Genomic DNA, 17,331 nt, shown 5'->3' with positions numbered 1-17,331 from the left:
CTTTCCCTCTTGAGGGTGATTTTCGAGGCTTTATCCCCCAGGGCGGAATTATTGGCTCAAAGGGTGTGAAGAGTCGTGTAGCTCTTGCTAAATATTGCAGTTGGGTGTTGTGTGGAAGGTAGGCGCGCGCGCACGCACATATGCATGCAGCCCCCTCGACTGGTGTGTGATGGCCGTCGGGTGGCACCGTCCGGGCATGGTGAGCAGATGCTGGTGAACTGCTCTGCTGGCTGATGTGTCCTGAGGAATGTGGTGGGCTCCGGGGTCTGGACACCACCAGGGCCTGCAGGATGGCCCCCTCCCTGTGTCAACCCCTCAGTGCCTCCTGTACTCCTGTTCCTGCAGACCCCCCGCCGCAGGTGGTCCCTGTCCCCAACGTGACCGTGTCCTCTGGAGAGACCGCCATCCTGTCCTGCCGGGTCCTGGGCGAGTCCCCCTACAACCTGACGTGGGTCCGGGACTGGCGAGTCCTGTCGGCCTCGACGGGCAGAGTCACCCAGTTGGCCAACCTGTCCCTGGAGGTCAGGGACATCACCCCCAGTGACGGCGGGCGGTACCAGTGCATGGCCAGCAACTCCAACGGGGTCACGAGGGCGTCCGTCTGGCTCCTGGTGCGAGGTGAGGCTGCTGTCCTCCCAATTCAACACAATACCTAGCATTTCCCTCCAAAGCCCATCAATCCATCCCTCTGTCAGCCCTTTCAGTGTTTTCTCAACCTTTAGAGGAAGAGGATTCTGTAGCCTTCCAGCCTAAGTGTAGTGGTTCTCACTGTTGGGAAGTTCATCCTCATATCTGACCTAAATTTCTACTGCTGTAGGCCAAGCCAATTTCATTGAGTCCTGTCCTCTTCCCCTGCCATTGAACACCTCCATTACCTACCCCTCTCAATATGCAGGACAGAGATGGAACAGTGGAAACTTCTGAAAGCCCAGAGGTCAGACGTGCTTGGCAGGGGTTGGGTAGCGCCGACCAGATGGGGGTGGAGGAGGCAGTGGGAAGAACCCACGTCGGGAGTGTTGGTGCCTGGATTAGGTACTAACCTAGGATTTAGGTCCACCCAGGATTTAGACAGATCCTCCTCCCTGGGGTGCTGTCTCCCCAAGTGTAAAAGTGAGTGTGTTGGAACAACTTTTCTCCCTTATGCTGGTGACTGTTGATTGACTGCCTAGAGTGTGTTGAGAAGGATTCTGAGGCCGCATCTAGGCCACTGGTATGGGAGGGGCGTGTTTGCCATGTCTAGATGAGATGGCCCACGATGTCTGTTTGAGCCTGACAAGTCTGCTGCACTCTGAGCTTTCTGAGAGCCAGGACAGAACCTACGTTTGCAGCCAATACTTGGGCAGACCTTGAGGTCCACTCAGGTCTCCAGCCCTGGCATCTCGACAACTCCCTAAGCCTCTTCAAGGTGCTCAGCTCCGAGCAGAAATCCAGGGAGCTCAAGGCTCCCACTGGGGGGTATTGGGAATTCAGGTCCCCGTGTGGCCTGCGGATGTGCCTGGGAGGCTGCCTGGCAACACTCCCCAGTTCCCCAGCAAGCCGCTCCCAAGGATGCAGGTCCCTTGGGACCTCTGCTTCCTTTGTCTGCACCGTCTGTGGCTGCCGGGAGGGGCCGGGGTCCCAGGGCTGGATGCCTGGGGCAGCACAACTGCTCTGACAATCTCCTCCCGACCTGTCCACTCTCTGAACTACAGAGGCCCCACAGGCCAGCATCCACACCAGGTCACAGCGCTTTTCCCAGGGCATGGAGATCAGGGTCAGCTGCTCGGCCTCTGGATACCCTGCACCCCACATTTCCTGGAGCCATGAGGGTCATGCCCTGCAAGAGGACAGCAGGTGAGGGCTCAGGGCTTGGAGGTCTGGGACTGGGAACAGGTGGACTCCCAGGGGACCTCTCTGAGCCTCAGTCTTCTCAACTATTAATATAAATGGGGGAGTAGCCTTTGCCCTGCCTTCTTCCTGGGCTGATTTGAGGCTGAGGAGACAAATCACTTGGGAAACATAACAGTGTGGGCTCAGGGCTCAGGAGCTACAGCTGCAGAATCCAACAGACCTGTACTTGAATTCTGCCTCTGCCATTCAGGCTGTGTGACCTTGGGCAAGTCACCATACCTTTCTGAGCCCCATGAATGAAAAAAGAACATATGTAAAGTGCTGAACACACAGCCTGGCACAGAGCAAGCGGTCAGTGTAGAATGGTGTCACCAGTGATGTCATTAGTTAATTTGTTATTAATAAGGACTGGGGCAACCCCATGTGACCCGACCTAACCAGCCCCTTGCTGTTGAACACGTTTCATGGCATGACTCCAGAGTCCGCGTGGATGCCCAGGGAACCCTGATCATTCAGGGAGTGGCCCCAGAGGATGCTGGGAATTACAGCTGCCAGGCTGCTAATGATGTTGGCACAGACGAGAAGACAGTCACCCTCTACTATGCAGGTACTCGGGTCAAGGGTATCTGCAGGAGAAGGATCTCCAGCCCATCCTCCCTCCCTCCCTCCCATCCCCAGATACTTACTGAGCATCTACTTTGTGGCAGGCACTGGGGCTACAGCAGTGAACACAGGGTCCCCATCCAGGTGGAGCTTATATTCTAATGGGGAGGCACAAAGCAAACATGCAAACAGATAAATAAGGTACTTTCAGATGGTGAAGGTACTAGAACGAGCGAGCGCAGAGCAGGGTGGTGTGATGGAGTGACGTGCTCCTGGGCAGAGAGGGGAACGGCTGGTACACACAGGACCAGACCCTTGCCGCAGATGGGAATGGGAACAGCGTTCCAAGCAGAGGGATCGGGTGGGGCAAAAGCCTGGAGGTGGGAATGAGTTTGGGCTGCCCAAGGGGCTGCAAGGAGGCTGGCTGGAGTGAGGGGGCGGGGGAGGGGCAGGCAGCCCCTGTAGGGCCTTTTAGAACCTTGTAGGATTTCGGCTTTTATCTCAAGATCAATGAGGAGCAAAAGGGGGTTTGGTCCCGGGAGTACCGAGGCTACATCTTTCTGGGGTGACTGTCCCGGTTGGTGGGGGTTGGGGAGGAGGCAGGTGCTCAGCCCCACCTTGCCCCCGCCGCCCCTCCCCCAGCTGCATTCTCTCTCTAGGGAGTCTGTGGGTTGGTCCCCAATTCCCCGTCTGCTCCCCACACAGACCCACCGTCCGTCTCGGCCACGAATGCCGTGGTGCTGGCCGCCGTCGGGGAGGAGGCCGTGCTGGCGTGTGAGGCGTCCGGGGTACCTCCGCCCCGGATCATCTGGTATCGAGGTACACTGGGTGGGGGGAGGGGCCCGTGGACGGTCCCAATGGGGCCCTGGAGGGTCAGCTTTCCAGGACGGTCGTGGGGGGCACTCCGAATGGGGTGTCTGGAGAGAGAGGACTGTTTCTGGCAGCCCCAGTCCCATCCCCAGGCCAGCGTCCACGCAGCTAATGCAGGTTGGCTCCATGGTTAGGAGAAGGATCTAGAATAGACCTCGACTTGAATTCTGGCTCCCCTGGGTGACCTCAGACAAGTGACTTGGTATCTCTGAGCCTGCTTCCTTGGCTGGAAAGTCAAAGATAGGTGGTTGTATGAGGATTAAATGAGTCCACATGTGCAAATTGTTTACCACGAGCCTGGCACACGGGCAGGGCTCAGTGTTCTTAATGATGGTGACGATGGCGATGTGGTTATCTGAGAGCTAGCAGTAATGGTAAGAGGGCTGTTCTGAGGCTCTCCTGAGTTAACGAGTGTAGAGGGTTTTGTCTGTGCCAGACGCTGAGCTGGAGTTTGATTGACGGGAGCTGCTCTTGTGCCCACACCAGTGGACCTGGGTCCTGGGGCTCCTGCCTCAGACTTTCCAGGGGCAGAACACTGGGTTCCTTCTCAAGCACAGGCACCTCCCACCTGGATGCACTCCAGCCTTTGCAGCACCTGCCTATGATCTTGTCAGAGCCTCACCTTGACATCGCCAGGCAGAGTTAGCTCAGTTTGAGCATTTTGTCCACGGTCACCAGCTAGTGGTGGCAGAGGCCTCAGGACTCCTTACTCTGTGCTCAGGTCACTGCCTGTGGTGGCTGAGAGCTCTACCAGCCCAGCCTGGGAGCCCCTTTATAAAGGCGGAATCTCTCAATGGAATGTTGCTCAGCCTTAAAACGGAATGAAATTCAAACTGTACAATGATGAGAATAGTTACCCCTTAAAAATGGTTACGATAATACATTTTATGAGTTTTATTTAAAATTAAATTAAAATTTTCCTTAATTTGACTCCTATGGCAAAGAAAAAAAAAGAATGAAAAAAAACCAAAAACAAAAGGAAAAAAAATCAGGCTCATAGCAGCTGCTGTGTAGAAATTTCCCCCTACTTCTAATTTGCTGAATGGAGAAAAAAATCTTATTTATGATATTTTCAGAGACATTTGCTCTAGTATGGTGTATTTAAGTAGTAAAAAAGTAAAGGAAAGAAAATTTTTCTTAATTTGGAAAAAAGCAATGAAGTTTTGACAACATAGATGAACCTCGAAAACATTATGCTAACCAGACACAGAAGGACAAGTATTGAATGATTCCAGTTATTTGAGTGGAAACTCATATATGAGATGCCTAGAATATGCAAATTTATAGAGACCGAAAGGAGAATGGTGGTTGCCAGGGGCTGGGGGACGGGGAAATGGGGAGTTAGTGTTTAATAAGTAGGGTTTCAGTTTAAGAAGATGAAAAAGCTTTGTGGATGGGTGGTGGGAGTGGTTGCATGACAATGTGAATGTACTTAATGCCACTGAATTGGACCCTCAGAATGCTTAAAATGGTAAAATTTTGTGTTATGTATATGTATGTAGCACAATTTTAAGTGTAAAATATTAAGTTGTAAAAAGAGTTCAGACTCAGCGTGGTGCCTCAGGCCTCAGGAGGGGGAGGTCTGGAGTTGGGGTGGGGGAACAGTGCACGAGGGGAATGAGAATAAGGCCTCAAAGAGGCAGAACTGGGGGGGAGAGTGGTCATCTCCGTGACCCTGGGCTCCTCCCAGAGCTGATCCAAGCCTCAGTCTGCACCTGAGCAGAAGGTGGGGATCCAGGAGGGAGGCCCAGGCAAGGAGTTCTTGGGTGATGAGCCTGTCGCATTCAGGGGAACAGGCTGAGACTCACTCGTGGTCAACAAAGGGGCTCAGGGAACTGGACCCAAGGGTGCTGACTTTAAAATTGTGATAAAATTCGCCTAACGTAACATTTACCTTCTTAACCATTTTTAGGTGTACAGTTCAGTAGCATTAAGTATATTTACGTTGTTGTACAACCATCACCACCATCCATCTCCAGAACCCTTTACATTTAGCAAAACTAAAAATCTGTACTCATTAAACAATAGGGGTCCTGATTCTGGAGGGAAATCCTTCCCTCACCCACACCCCTCCAAGGTCCCTGCTTTGTGGAGTTGCAGGAACCCAGGGTCAGGAAGGCAGCCTGATCCCCTGGCCTCCTGTGGTAACCATGGGTACCTGCCTGATGTTTTCTCATTTTTGGTCCAGAGGGTCTTGAAATGATTCTGGCCTCTGAGGCCTCCAGCTCTGGGATCCTGCGAATCCCGGTGGCTCGGGAGAGGGATGCTGGCCTCTATACCTGCCGAGCTGTCAATGAGTTGGGCGATGCCTCTGCAGAAATCCGGCTGGAGGTTGGACGTGAGTGTACGCCTTGTCCCCACTTGCCCTGCCCCTCCTGCCTTCCCCCTTCCCTGTTCCCCACCACCTGCCCTATTTCTGAGCAGGGAGGAGAGAGTGGTACCATGTAGCCTGCCAGTGCGGAATTTGCATCATTTGGATCCAGGGCACGCGGGATGGGGATTTTAGAGGGAGATGGTGTATGTGTTACCTCTTGCTGTGTAACGAATTTTCTTAAAACTATGTGGCTTAAACCAATAAGCATCTATTTTCTCATGGTTCTGTGATTCTGGGAGTGGCTTTGCTGGGTGGTTCTAGCTCCAGGTCTCTCATGGGATGGCAGTTAATACCTTGGCCAGAGATGTGGTCATCTGAAGGCTTGACTGGGGCTGGAGAATCCACCCTAAGTTCACTCATGTGGCTGTTGGCAGGAGGCCTCTGTTCCTTATCTAGATAGGCTTCTCTAGAAGGCTTCTTGTGACATGGGTTTTCCCAGAGAAAGTGAGTCAAGAGGGATAGAGATAGAGATAACATCCAAGATGGAAGCTGCAGTCTTTATAACCAGTCGCAGTCTTGGAAGTGACATGCCATCACTTCTGCTATATTCTATTGGTCACGCAGACCAACACTGGTATGTGGTGAGTGGGAGGGACCACTCAAGTGTGAGAATCCCAAGAGGCAGGGGTCACTGCCCATCACAGAGATAGTTTGGTTCCAGCATGGGTGTCGTCATCCCTGAGACCTGAGTTCCAGTCTCGTCTTCATCACTTACCATCTATGTGCTTTGGTCAAATCATCGACCTCAGTTTCCCCATCTGTAAAATGGAGCTGACCACACTGCTTCCTTTGTTGGGTGGCTGTGAGGCTTCAGTGAAATCAGACACACAGTGCTTAGCACAGGGTTTGGCCCATTGTGAGTGCTTAATAAAGGGAGAAGCTATTATCCCCTTTTTACAGATGGGAAGTTTGAATTCTTCTGTGGCTGGTACATGGCCTTGGCTGTGATTGTCATGATGTCTAAGTTCCAGGCCTGGATCCTGGGCACTGGGAATTGCTCGGAAGTTGTGGGCACAGCTCCTTGGCGTGCTGAGCCGGAGCAGATTGTACTCTGAGGGTTGACTGTGGCCATAACGGGAAAGACAGGTGCTGGGAGTTCTAGGGAAGTGCAGAGAATAGAGAATGGGCTTGACTGGGTCAGGTGGGATGGCCAAGGGGCTCCCCAGGGAGGCTCAGTCAGGAGGGTCTGGCCCTGGGGGAGATGGTGCCAACTCAGGCTTGGGGATCCTCCCCATCTGTTCCATCATCTGTTCCTCCAACATGTGGTCACCTTGTAGCCAGGCCCTGTGCCCCAGACCCTGTGTTGGGGCTACAATGGCATCTGCCTTTGTGTTGTTCTTGGTGTCCAGAAGAGAGATGGTAAACAGACCATTAGAATACTCAGTGTACTGAGAATTTGGAAGTGGCATCCTTGGGTCCTGTGCCCAGAGGAGGGGGCTAAGCCAACACTGGAGGCTGGGAAGGCTTCTTGGAGGAGGTGATGTCTAAGCTGAACCCAGAAACAGTCAGGTGACGAGCTGGGGAACAGTGTTCCAGGCAGAGGGAACAGCATGTGCCGATCTCCCTATGGCAAGAGGAGTAAGGCAGCGAGTGAGGCATAGAGAGGGTGGGGAGGGGATGCTGGGGCAGCTGCCCAGTTGTGGGTCACTCCCGGCCTTGGGCTAGGGAGCCTGGTGGAGTTTGGGCTTTGTTCTGTGGAGGTGGTAAGAGGTTTCTAAGGAGGAGATTGATGTGCTCAGACTTTCCCTATCTAGAGTGCACTGTGTGGCTGAGCTCTTGAGTGGGGTGGGGTGGGTATGGAAAGCCACAGGCGTAGAGCCTGATAATAAAAATATAATAAGTCTTCCATGAAATCTGCCACATGCCGGGCCAGCTCTAAGCACATTTCATGTACTAGCATATAATCCTCATAACAACCTTTTGAGATGGATTTTACATTATCCCTTTTATAGATGGAGAAAACGAGGCACAGAGAGGTTAAGTGCCTTGCCCAAAGTCACACAGCTGGTGAGTGGCAGAGCTGAGATCTGAACCCAGGGTCCGGGCCTTTAGCCCCTGGACTTGATCCTGATGCTCCCAGCAAGGAGGGCTTGGATGTTGCTTCCCCACTGTGAGCCTCGGGCTCCTCACCTGCAAGATACTTCTGGATGTTGTGTGAGTGAGAGATAAGAAAGGCCTCGGACACAATGGGCTCTGACAAAGGTCACTGTCATTGTGATTAGTCAGTAGGTTCTGGGTGAGCAGAGAGGGTGCTCCAGGGAGGGCTGCCCTTGGCATTGTTACAAGCAGTCATCCTTTGCTCTGTGTCTGATTTCTGTCCAGCAAAACCTTATTTCTTTGGGGCCCAGGCTGACATGCCTGTTCCTTCACCTGTTAGCCATTGGTGTTGGGGACATTTCCCCAGGTGAGAGGTGGTGGGGGGATGGCTGGCGTCCCAGAGGCAGGCTTCTGGGGCACGGGGCATGGTGGCCTCTGGCCTTGAGGTCAGGGACGGCATGGACAGTGGCCCAACACCTGTGTATCTGGGGCGAGCTGGCCTGGCAGCAGTGGTGGGAAATTCAATTTCCTGCCCATCTGGGTGGCAGCTGTGTTGCAGCCTTCCTGGCCAGGCTGGCAGAGCCTGCCAGGGCTGAGAACGTGTGGGCACTGTGGCCACTTCCTGGTGTTCAGCTGGGAACTGGCTTCTTGGTGGTATTTGGGGCACAGGGAGGATGGCAGCCTCCTCCTGTACTGCCAGCAGGTGCCTGTATTTGTGGACCAAGCCTGCGAGGTGATTTTGCATCCCCTCTGGACCTGGCATTTGGCTGATAAGAGTCCTGGATCAATGTCCTGGTCCTGCTGCTTGTTTGGCCAAGTTATTTACCTTTCTGAGCCTCACTTTCATCATCTGTAAAATGGGGATGATACTGATAGAGGCTGTTCACAAGGTCCTTGAGAGATTTAATGAGATATTGTGTTTCACTCAGGGCTTGAATAGAATACATAATCAAAACACGGCCTGTGGGCTGGACCAGGCTGACAAGGGCCTGGCGAGGCAGACTGAGGCAGAGTGGTTATCACACGGCTGGTGACTGGGCTCCACGGTCGGCACCCGCTCCTGGAGCTCAGTGCTCTTTCTATTACTTTTTTTTTTTTTGGCCACGCCACTCGGCGTTCGGGATCTTAGTTCCCTGACCAGGGATCGAACCCATGCCCCCTTCAGTGGAGGTACAGACTGAGTCTTAACCACTGGACTGCCAGGGAAGTCCCATTCTTTCTATTACTTTAAAACTGCCCTGAGCTAAGTTCCCTTTGCCTTGCTGGATTTCTCTCTAAATGGGTGTTCACTCAGCCCTCTTTCTATCCTCTCATTTTAGTCTCTGCTTCTTATTCCCAACTCGGAAGCCCCTGATTGCTGGGTGAGTGAGCAGGGGAGCTGGGGGTGTGTTTTGTGGGAGCAAAGACCCTCTGGCTAGCATGGGGGAGCAGGAGAGAAGCAGAGCTGGGCTCTGTGGCCAGTGTGGTCAGTATCTGGGTGGCTTCTCTATCAGGCACAACAGGCAAGGGCCCAGAGCCCATGATACTTTTAGGGCTGCTGGACAGGGCTCTGATTTTATTGCCATCAGAAGAAAAAAGTGAAGAATAATGAATAGATTAAAAACGAATCCGGATTGTGTTTGTCTTTATAAACAGTCATAAAATATCATTTAAAATATTTTTTTAGGGGGCTTCCCTGGTGGCGCAGTGGTTGAGAGTCCGCCTGCCGATGCAGGGGACACGGGTTCATGCCCCTGGTCCGGGAAGATCCCACATGCCGCGGAGCGGCTGGGCCCATGAGCCATGGCCGCTGAGCCTGCGCGTCCGGAGCCTGTGCTCCGCAACGGGAGAGGCCTCAACAGTGAGAGGCCCGCGTACCGCAAAAAAAAAAAAAAAACTTTTTTAAGGAGGAAAGTCATCCTGCAGCCCTGGCCAATGGGGCTGTGGCTCCAGGCTCGACTCAACGATCTTTCTATGGGGAAAGGAGTCTTCCTGGGAGGCGGATGCGGAGGCCATCTCCAGCGTTGTCTCATTCACAGATACCCTGGAATTCCCTCTAAATGCAGGGCAGGGCCTGAGGCCAGCCTCTCCTGTGGCCACCCTGCCTGTCTACACAGTCTTTGGGCCTGAGACCCCCTCCCTCTTCTGACGGAACTGAGTCAGGACTGATTGGAGCTCTCCTTCCTGAGCTGGTGCATCCCCACCAGCTCTGCCCCAGGGCTCTGAGCCACAGGAACTGGGGGGATGGTGGAGGAGGCTGGGGGGCTACAGGGTCTCCAGACAATGATAAAGAGTCCTGGAACTTTAAGGTACTGGAATCGGGGTAAAAATAGTTACCTCTTTCTGGATGGGGAACTGAGGGTCAGAGTGGTGAAGGGGTTCATCCACGGGTGTCCAGTAGGGCAGGGGCAGCAGGGGGGCCCTGCCCAGGCTTCAGGCCTTCAGGCTGGTGTCCCTTGCCCTGGGGCCCAAGTAAGAGGAAGGCCGGCATCACCTCTGTCAATTTCACTTTGCTGGGAAATCCCTGGGGGTGGACGGAGTGGCCCAGCAGTGCTGTTAAAGGAAGTCTCAGCTTTGGCCACACCCTCCTGTCCTGCCCCCTCCCAGCCTGGTGGCTGGCGTCGTTGGTGGGGCTGTTCTGTCTTCTGTGGTGTTCCGGGTTCCTCCGCACAGAGCTGCGTCCCCACAAAAGCGCTGTAGCTATCAGGTGATGAGACCTGTGCCTCTCCAGGGAGCGCGGCAGCTGCTGTGATGTCTGGCTGTCTCTGGGCACTCGTAGCTCCTGACGCGGAAACCTGCCCAAGGTCAAGGCAGAAAGGGCTGTCCATGGGGAAATCCGGTGGCTGTGAGGCCAGCTCACGATCTCTCCCTGCCCCGAAGGTCACCTGAATCTGTGAGGAGCGATCTTCGAGCCTGAAAGCAGAGGCGGCTGAGCCTTGCGATGGGACCCTGGAAAGGGCGTGGGGCTGGGAACCCATCCCCACACCCAACATGCTGCAGGATCAGGATGGGCCCCGCCCCCACCCCGGCCCTCCCTCGGGCTTCAGTCTGCCATCTGCACAATGAGGAGACCAGAGGACCTTCAGCTCTGGTGTACAGGGTTCTGAGGTCCCGCCTTATTTGGGGGACTTCAATGAGGAGCAGGGACATGGCTGCGCAGGAGATGGAGTCACAGTTTTCTGGGCAGGATGTGAGTCGGGATTCACCTCTGAAAGAAGATGGAAGAGATGCTAGGTTACCCCTGAGTACTAGGGGGTACGGGGGTGCGGTGGCTGAGAGCCTGGGTCTTAGCAGCAGCCAGACCTGGGCTCTGATCCCAGCTCTGCCACTGACTTTGAGCTGCACCTGGGGCAGTTTCCTTAATCTCTCTGATCCTGTTTCCCCATCTGTAAAATGGGGTTGTGATAATACCCACTTCATGAGTTTATTGAGGCCATGAATGAACTCTAAAAGCACCATCACCATGCCTGTCACTTAGTAGGTTTTCCAAATGCTACCCTTTGTACATGATATTTGCTTACTATTATAAGTCAGCTGTCCTCTCTCAGGGGAAGAATTCAGGACGAGGCCTGCCTGGAGGAGGGAGGTTTGAGCTGTGCCCTGCAGTGGGCTGGGCAGAGCCGGGGAGGCAGGCTCTGGGGGTACCTGGCCCTGGAGCTGAGCCACGGCTCTGCTTAGGATGGGAAGAGGGGAATAGCAAAGCTCTGCCCCCGGGGCCAAGGCTCTGCAGGACCAGAGGCACCTGGATGGAAGACTTTCTTGGATTCTGAGCCGAGGCTTCTGCCAGGCCCCAAATGAGGAAGAAAAGCAACTCGCGGGTGGTGTCTGAGGTTGGGTCCAAGACTGTCTTCCTCCTTGCAGTGATTTTCCAAGTTGTGCTTCTATCTCCCTGGAACTTCCCTACTCCCTGAGGCCAAGAGGGAAATTTGATGTCATGATTTGGATGGATGGGGGAGATTTCTGGAGAGAGACAGCAAGAACAAAAGAGGTGGAGGTTTTTCCACAATGCTGGACGCAATGGGTTCAAAACAGGCCGGGGATCTTCCTGATTGTGGGTCTGGGGACAGGGACCTGAGGACAGTGCCCAGAAGCCGCAGGGAACAGGGCCTGGGCCTGTCTGGCGTTGGACCTGCTTCTGGCCAGCAGAAAGGTGGAAAGGATCATGAGCTTCTGTTTTGGGAAATAACCTATTTCCATGCACCGCCCCCCAATCATAAAAGTAAGACAATGCTTAGAAAAAAAGAAACACTACAAACCATTATCAGTGGTTACCTTGTGGAAGGGCATGGGATTTAGAGTGTGTGGAGCAAAAGTTAAGGAAATAAATCCTCGTGTGTTGCTTGGACTTTTTTTTTTTTTTTGCTTGGATGTTTTATAACTCAGGTGAGCAGGGCTGCCCTTGTTTGCATCTGTTGTCCTGGTGTAATTATTAATATGGCTCTTTTCACTCTTTTTTTTTTTTTTTTTTTTTTATATGTGGGAGGACTCACACTATCAATGTTACTAGAAGTTGTCCAGGTATAAATTTTTATGCCAATTTTTTAAAAATCCTCCTTTATATTGATTTAGCAAATATTAGGATAAATTTTATTTAATAGTAGTCTTCTGGAAATGAAGGAGGGAAAAATGGTTATGGTCTAGAACAATTTATTGTTAAATTTTACTGAGAAAAATTAAAAGAATTTACATATTAACCTAGCACAGTGAATTTTTAGGTTCCCTGCCTGAAAAAGATACACTTGCAACTGGAAAGCCAGAGCTTCCCTATAGCTATAATGTGGAGGTACCCCTGCATCGGCAGGCGGACTCTCAACCACTGCGCCACCAGGGAAGCCCTCTTTTCACTCTTAAGTGTCCCATTTGGACCATAAAGTATAAGATCAAGTTATTTATAGGCTTGTTTTGATTTTGTAGTAGAGATTTATGTGCTTCTTACAAAACGTTCAACAGCAGAGAAGGATGAAGCATATGGTAAAGATGGGCTAGAACCTCCCCACGAAGTTGGCTCTTTGGGAAAATGGTTGCCGGAGTCTAGGAGACCCGTGAAAGGAAGCCCCCGTGGCCCAGGAAGAGGGCAAGGGAGGTGACGCTCAGAGCTGGTGGGGCTCCTGTGGCTGAGGGTGACTTGCAGCCCCTCTGAGGTGGGCTTCCCAGGAGGTGCAAAGAGCAGAAGCAGGAACGTTGCTCCCCCGTATGGCTGGGCAAAGCGGGGTCCCTGAGACCCCACGTAGGGTGTGAGGACTTCACCCTGCCAAAGGGCACTTGCTCTCCTCATCATCCTCAGGAGCTCTCCAGGGTGGACCTGCCAAACTCAAGTTGGCCCCGGGAGCCCTGGATATGAGTCAGGTTCATGAGGGCGAGGCTGGAAGAGGGAAACGGCCGCAGCGACCGGAGGGGAGGCAGAGGCCTCCGAACAGTGCCCTGGGGGCTGGGTGAGGCTGACCGCTCACCTCCCTGCAGATGCGCCCCAGCTGACAGAGCTGCCCCAGGATGTCACCGTGGAACTGGGGAGGAGCGCCCTCCTGGCATGCCGGGCCACGGGCCGCCCATCCCCTATGGTCACCTGGCGCCGTGGAGATGGCCAGCCGCTGGGGCCCGGGCAGGGCAGCGCAACTGGGCGGCCTGATTCCGGAGTGCTGTTCTTTGACAGTAAGAGATTGGGGCTGAGGGAGGATGGGCAGGGGAGACAGAATGGCTTCCGACAGCCTCAGCCCCCAGACTGGGTGGCCGGGAGCAGGGCCCTGACCCCCAGTGCTGACCATAGGTCAGGCTGTTGCAGGGTCATATTTCAGTTGGGTGACTCTGGTCACGTCATCCCACTGCACTGGTCACAATAGTGATAATGACAATACCTACCACCTGGGTTTAATAACAGGCCACCTTAAGGAGCTATTGCGTGAATAATACACGTAAATCCCTTAGCACAGTTCCTGACACATAGTAAGTGTCATATATGGTAACCATCATCCTCACCATCCTCACCATCACCACCATCACCATCCTCACCATCACCACCGTCACCATCCTCACCATCCTCACCATCACCACAATCACCATCATCACCATTATCACCATCCTCACCATCACACCATCCTCACCATCACCACCATCACCACCATCCTCACCATCACCATCACCATCACCATCCTCACCATCACCACCGTCGTCCTCACCACCATCATCATCACCACCATCACCACCATCCTCACCATCACCATCACCATCCTCACCATCACCACCGTCGTCCTCGCCACCATCATCATCATCATCATCATCACGATCACCATCACCATCATCACCATCCTCACCATCACCACCATCATCATCGTCACTACTACTGCTCCTATCTACTATGTGCCAGGCCGATGCTGAGCACTGTATTTGCATTATCTATTGACCCCTCCCAGTCACACTGCAGCGTGCAGTTATTGATAAGTTATTCCCATGCTACACATGAACAAGCCGAGGCCTTCTCACCCTCCCAAGGCCTGGCTGTATCCCCCATCCCTCTCTCCCTGCCAGCCCAGCCCTCCTACCTAACCTCCGCAGGGCCAGACAGTGACAAGGGCGCGTCTGCACCTGGGGAGCTGGAGCCTGTGGGAGCTGGGGCCGTGATGTGCTCTAACAGTCAGGCCTGCCTCTTTCCTGCTCCTCAGGTGTGATTCCTGAAGACCAGGCCCCGTATGTCTGTGAAGCTCAAAATGTCTTCGGGAAAGTACAGGCAGAGGCCCACCTCCTTGTGACTGGACATGGTTCGCTGGTGGATCTGGAGAGGAGGGTTTGGGGGGGACACCAGGCACCCTCAGAGACACCAGCCCCCCATGACTGCCCATCCTTTGGGACAGGTGTGTCCATAGCCAGGTTCTCCAGGAGGAGCATCTGGACCCCTACTTCCTGGGCAGTGTGCCCCAAGAAGTGTGCCCTTTGACCCTTTAGGGTCCCCAATCCTGATGCTTCCGCTGGTTCCCTGGGGAGGAGACAGTGGGGAGTGGGGGCCTCTGTCCCCCGGATGCCCACCCACAGGAGTCTCGTGTACCCACACTGTCTGCTCTCCCGATAGCACCTCCACAGATTGCCAGCAGCGCCTCCACCGTCCGGGTGCTGGAGAGGCAGCCTGTGTCCCTGCCCTGCATCATCCTGGCTGGGAGGCCCCGCCCTGAGAGGCGCTGGCTCAAGGCCGGCCAGCCCGTGAGTGCAGGGCCCCTCTGGGTGCAGGGGAGGAGGGCGCTGTCACGTTCACACCTCGGTCTCTGCTTTGCGGTTCCCCTGTTTTGGAATGTCCTCTTCCTTCCTGCTGCTTTCCAGAACCTTCTCTGATAACGCACTGATAGCATCCTTCACCCTCTAGAGTCCTTGGCCAGAGGAGCTTGTGCATCATTAGTGCTGTGGGCGGGGGCACAGACGCAATGCATTCGTCACCCCCGTTTGGATGATTACAGGGCAGAGACGTGACCCGAGCGGCTGAACATCTGTGCCGGCTGCCTGGCACACTGCTGGGTGCACAGGGGCTGCTTCTCCCATTCCCATGCATTGGGTTTTCTTTATTTCCCTCTATTTCCTTTCTGCCATTCACTCCTTCTTTGCCTCTCCCTTTTCCTCCATCCTTCTGGCCTATCCTCAGACATCCCGCGGTCCTTGTGCCCTGGAAGCTATAAAAGAGGTGCCCTTGCCCCAGCAGACAGCAGACGCTGGACACCCAGAGAGGCAGTGACTGTGTGACCAGATGGCTGCCCTGGTCCTGGGCCTGTTGTTCCAGTCCCTGATGCAGTGCAGACAGGGTCCAGCTCCTGGAGCAGGGAGGCTTTGCCGAGGCTGCTCGAGTGGGTGACTCCTTCCGCAGCCTGTGTAATTAGATGTGACCCCGAGGAGGACCCTGCCTGGGCACGTAGGCTGGGGCGGTGAGGAGCCTTCTTCAGTAGAATCCGATGGGCATGTGGGGAGGGGTGGCCCTGGGCCTTGTCCACACCAGGACAGGAAGTGGCTGGAGACGCAGAGCTTGTTTAGTTCAGTGGGGATACTGGGTGGACCTGCGCCTGCCCAGCTGCCGAGTGCAAGGAGCAGAGCCCCCCTCAAGCTCACTCAGCCTGAAAGGGCCTGGTACCGAGACAGCCCAGGAGCCTCTCCCGGAACCAGAGTGCAGAATGTGCAGTCGGGTTCGCGGAACAGGGACAGGGAGGCTTAAAGCGGGCTCAGCCCTGGTGGAAAGGTTTTGGGGCCCCTCCCCAAGGATGGACTGGCTGGACATCTTTATAGAGGTTGCCCCAGGCCCCATTCTGGACCAGCGCCACCTGCACCACCCCGGTCCTGATGGGGACAGACCTGGGCAGCCACCAGGAGTGGCTTTCTCTGCTTCTCTCTCTGGGACCCCATCTGATGCGGCCACACCTCTGTTCCGCTCTGCATGGCTCTGTTCTCTCTCCATAGTCGGGTTGTCCCTCCTCTCTGTGGCCTCAGTGTGCGAGGGCCTTGGAGCTTCAGCCCCGACTCAGTAAAGGCTCTGGCTCCAACCCTGCACTCCTGGGAGAGGCTCCCGTCAGCCCCCTTGGGTCAGGTGTCTTGCCCTGGACCAGTTGGCCCTGGGAGAGTGGGGTCAGTGGGGGGCCGGGGGTCGGGCCCACCTGGCCCTGAGGATCTGTGTGGGGGGGTGGATGAATATCAGGGAAGGGGTAGGAGCATCACCCCCCCAGATTCCCCCACCCTCTCCAAACCCCTGGCCTCTCGGTCCAGGCTGCCCCCTGCTGGCCTGGTGGGCGGTGAGGTTTCCGGGGTGCGCTCTCTCAGCTGGCTCTGAGCTGGCTCTGAGTGGGGCAAGCTGGTGCTTCCTCGCCCTCACCAGCTCCCACCGGGCAGCCAGCATTCCGTCCGAGCAGATGGCAGTCTCCACCTTGACCAGGCACTGTTGGAGGATGCAGGGAGGTACACCTGTTTGGTCAGCAACACGGCCGGCTCTCAGCACAGGGACGTGCAGCTGGTTGTCCAGGGTGAGTCCCGGGGTGGTGGGGGAGGGCACCCCGGGGGAGCTTGACCTTGAACATCTCTGTTTAGACAAATTGCACAAATAGTACATACTCACTGTAGGAAATTTAGAGATTGGACAACCCCCTGCCCCACACACACACAAAAAAACCCCCAAAACAAAACCAAACAAACAAAAAGAAACCTCCCTTAACACCAGTAGCTAAGAAGAACGAGAATAATTTTACGTTTTGGTGTGTATCTTTCACACTTAATACACACATGAGTTTGCACATGTACATATACACACACTGTATATATTTATATAATATATACATTATATATATTCTTTAGATATGTTGTATATAAATTATTTTTGCATGATATATATTCTTTATATAAATTAGGTAAAAATCCTTTGTGTACACATACATAGAAAGTTAGAAATCAACTGGAACCAGGTAATATTACTGTCTTGCAACCTGAGTGTTTCTTGTGACAATATTTTATGACTCTTTTCTGTCAGTAACACTCAGCAGCAGTGGTTTAAGGCTGCATGTCCCCACTTTGGATGAGCCAGGAGTGTCTAACCTGTCCCCTAGCGTCCTGTTTCTCACCAGCATGAACACCTGGGGATAAACATCCTCATGCTCCACCTCTGCCCACGTGACCAATTCTTTCCC

At 54.0% G+C, this 17,331-nt stretch overlaps 1 protein-coding gene across 1 annotated transcript in view; it reads left to right on the top strand.

Moving 5' to 3' along the window:
* Nucleotides 1-17,331, top strand: part of HMCN2 (hemicentin 2) — a 150,510-nt gene that overhangs the window by 36,919 nt on the left and 96,260 nt on the right. Inside the window, 9 exon segments of the mRNA XM_007453133.1 lie at nucleotides 346-618; nucleotides 1,692-1,833; nucleotides 2,310-2,437; nucleotides 3,139-3,252; nucleotides 5,492-5,641; nucleotides 13,154-13,342; nucleotides 14,350-14,445; nucleotides 14,754-14,881; nucleotides 16,530-16,674. Of these exon segments, the coding sequence (XP_007453195.1) occupies nucleotides 346-618; nucleotides 1,692-1,833; nucleotides 2,310-2,437; nucleotides 3,139-3,252; nucleotides 5,492-5,641; nucleotides 13,154-13,342; nucleotides 14,350-14,445; nucleotides 14,754-14,881; nucleotides 16,530-16,674 (1,365 nt within the window).

This window comes from Lipotes vexillifer, unplaced genomic scaffold, assembly GCF_000442215.2.
Source record: "Lipotes vexillifer unplaced genomic scaffold, Lipotes_vexillifer_v1.1 scaffold149, whole genome shotgun sequence".
NCBI classification, from domain to species: Eukaryota; Metazoa; Chordata; class Mammalia; order Artiodactyla; family Lipotidae; genus Lipotes; species Lipotes vexillifer.
This window is presented reverse-complemented; position numbering and strand designations above follow the sequence as displayed.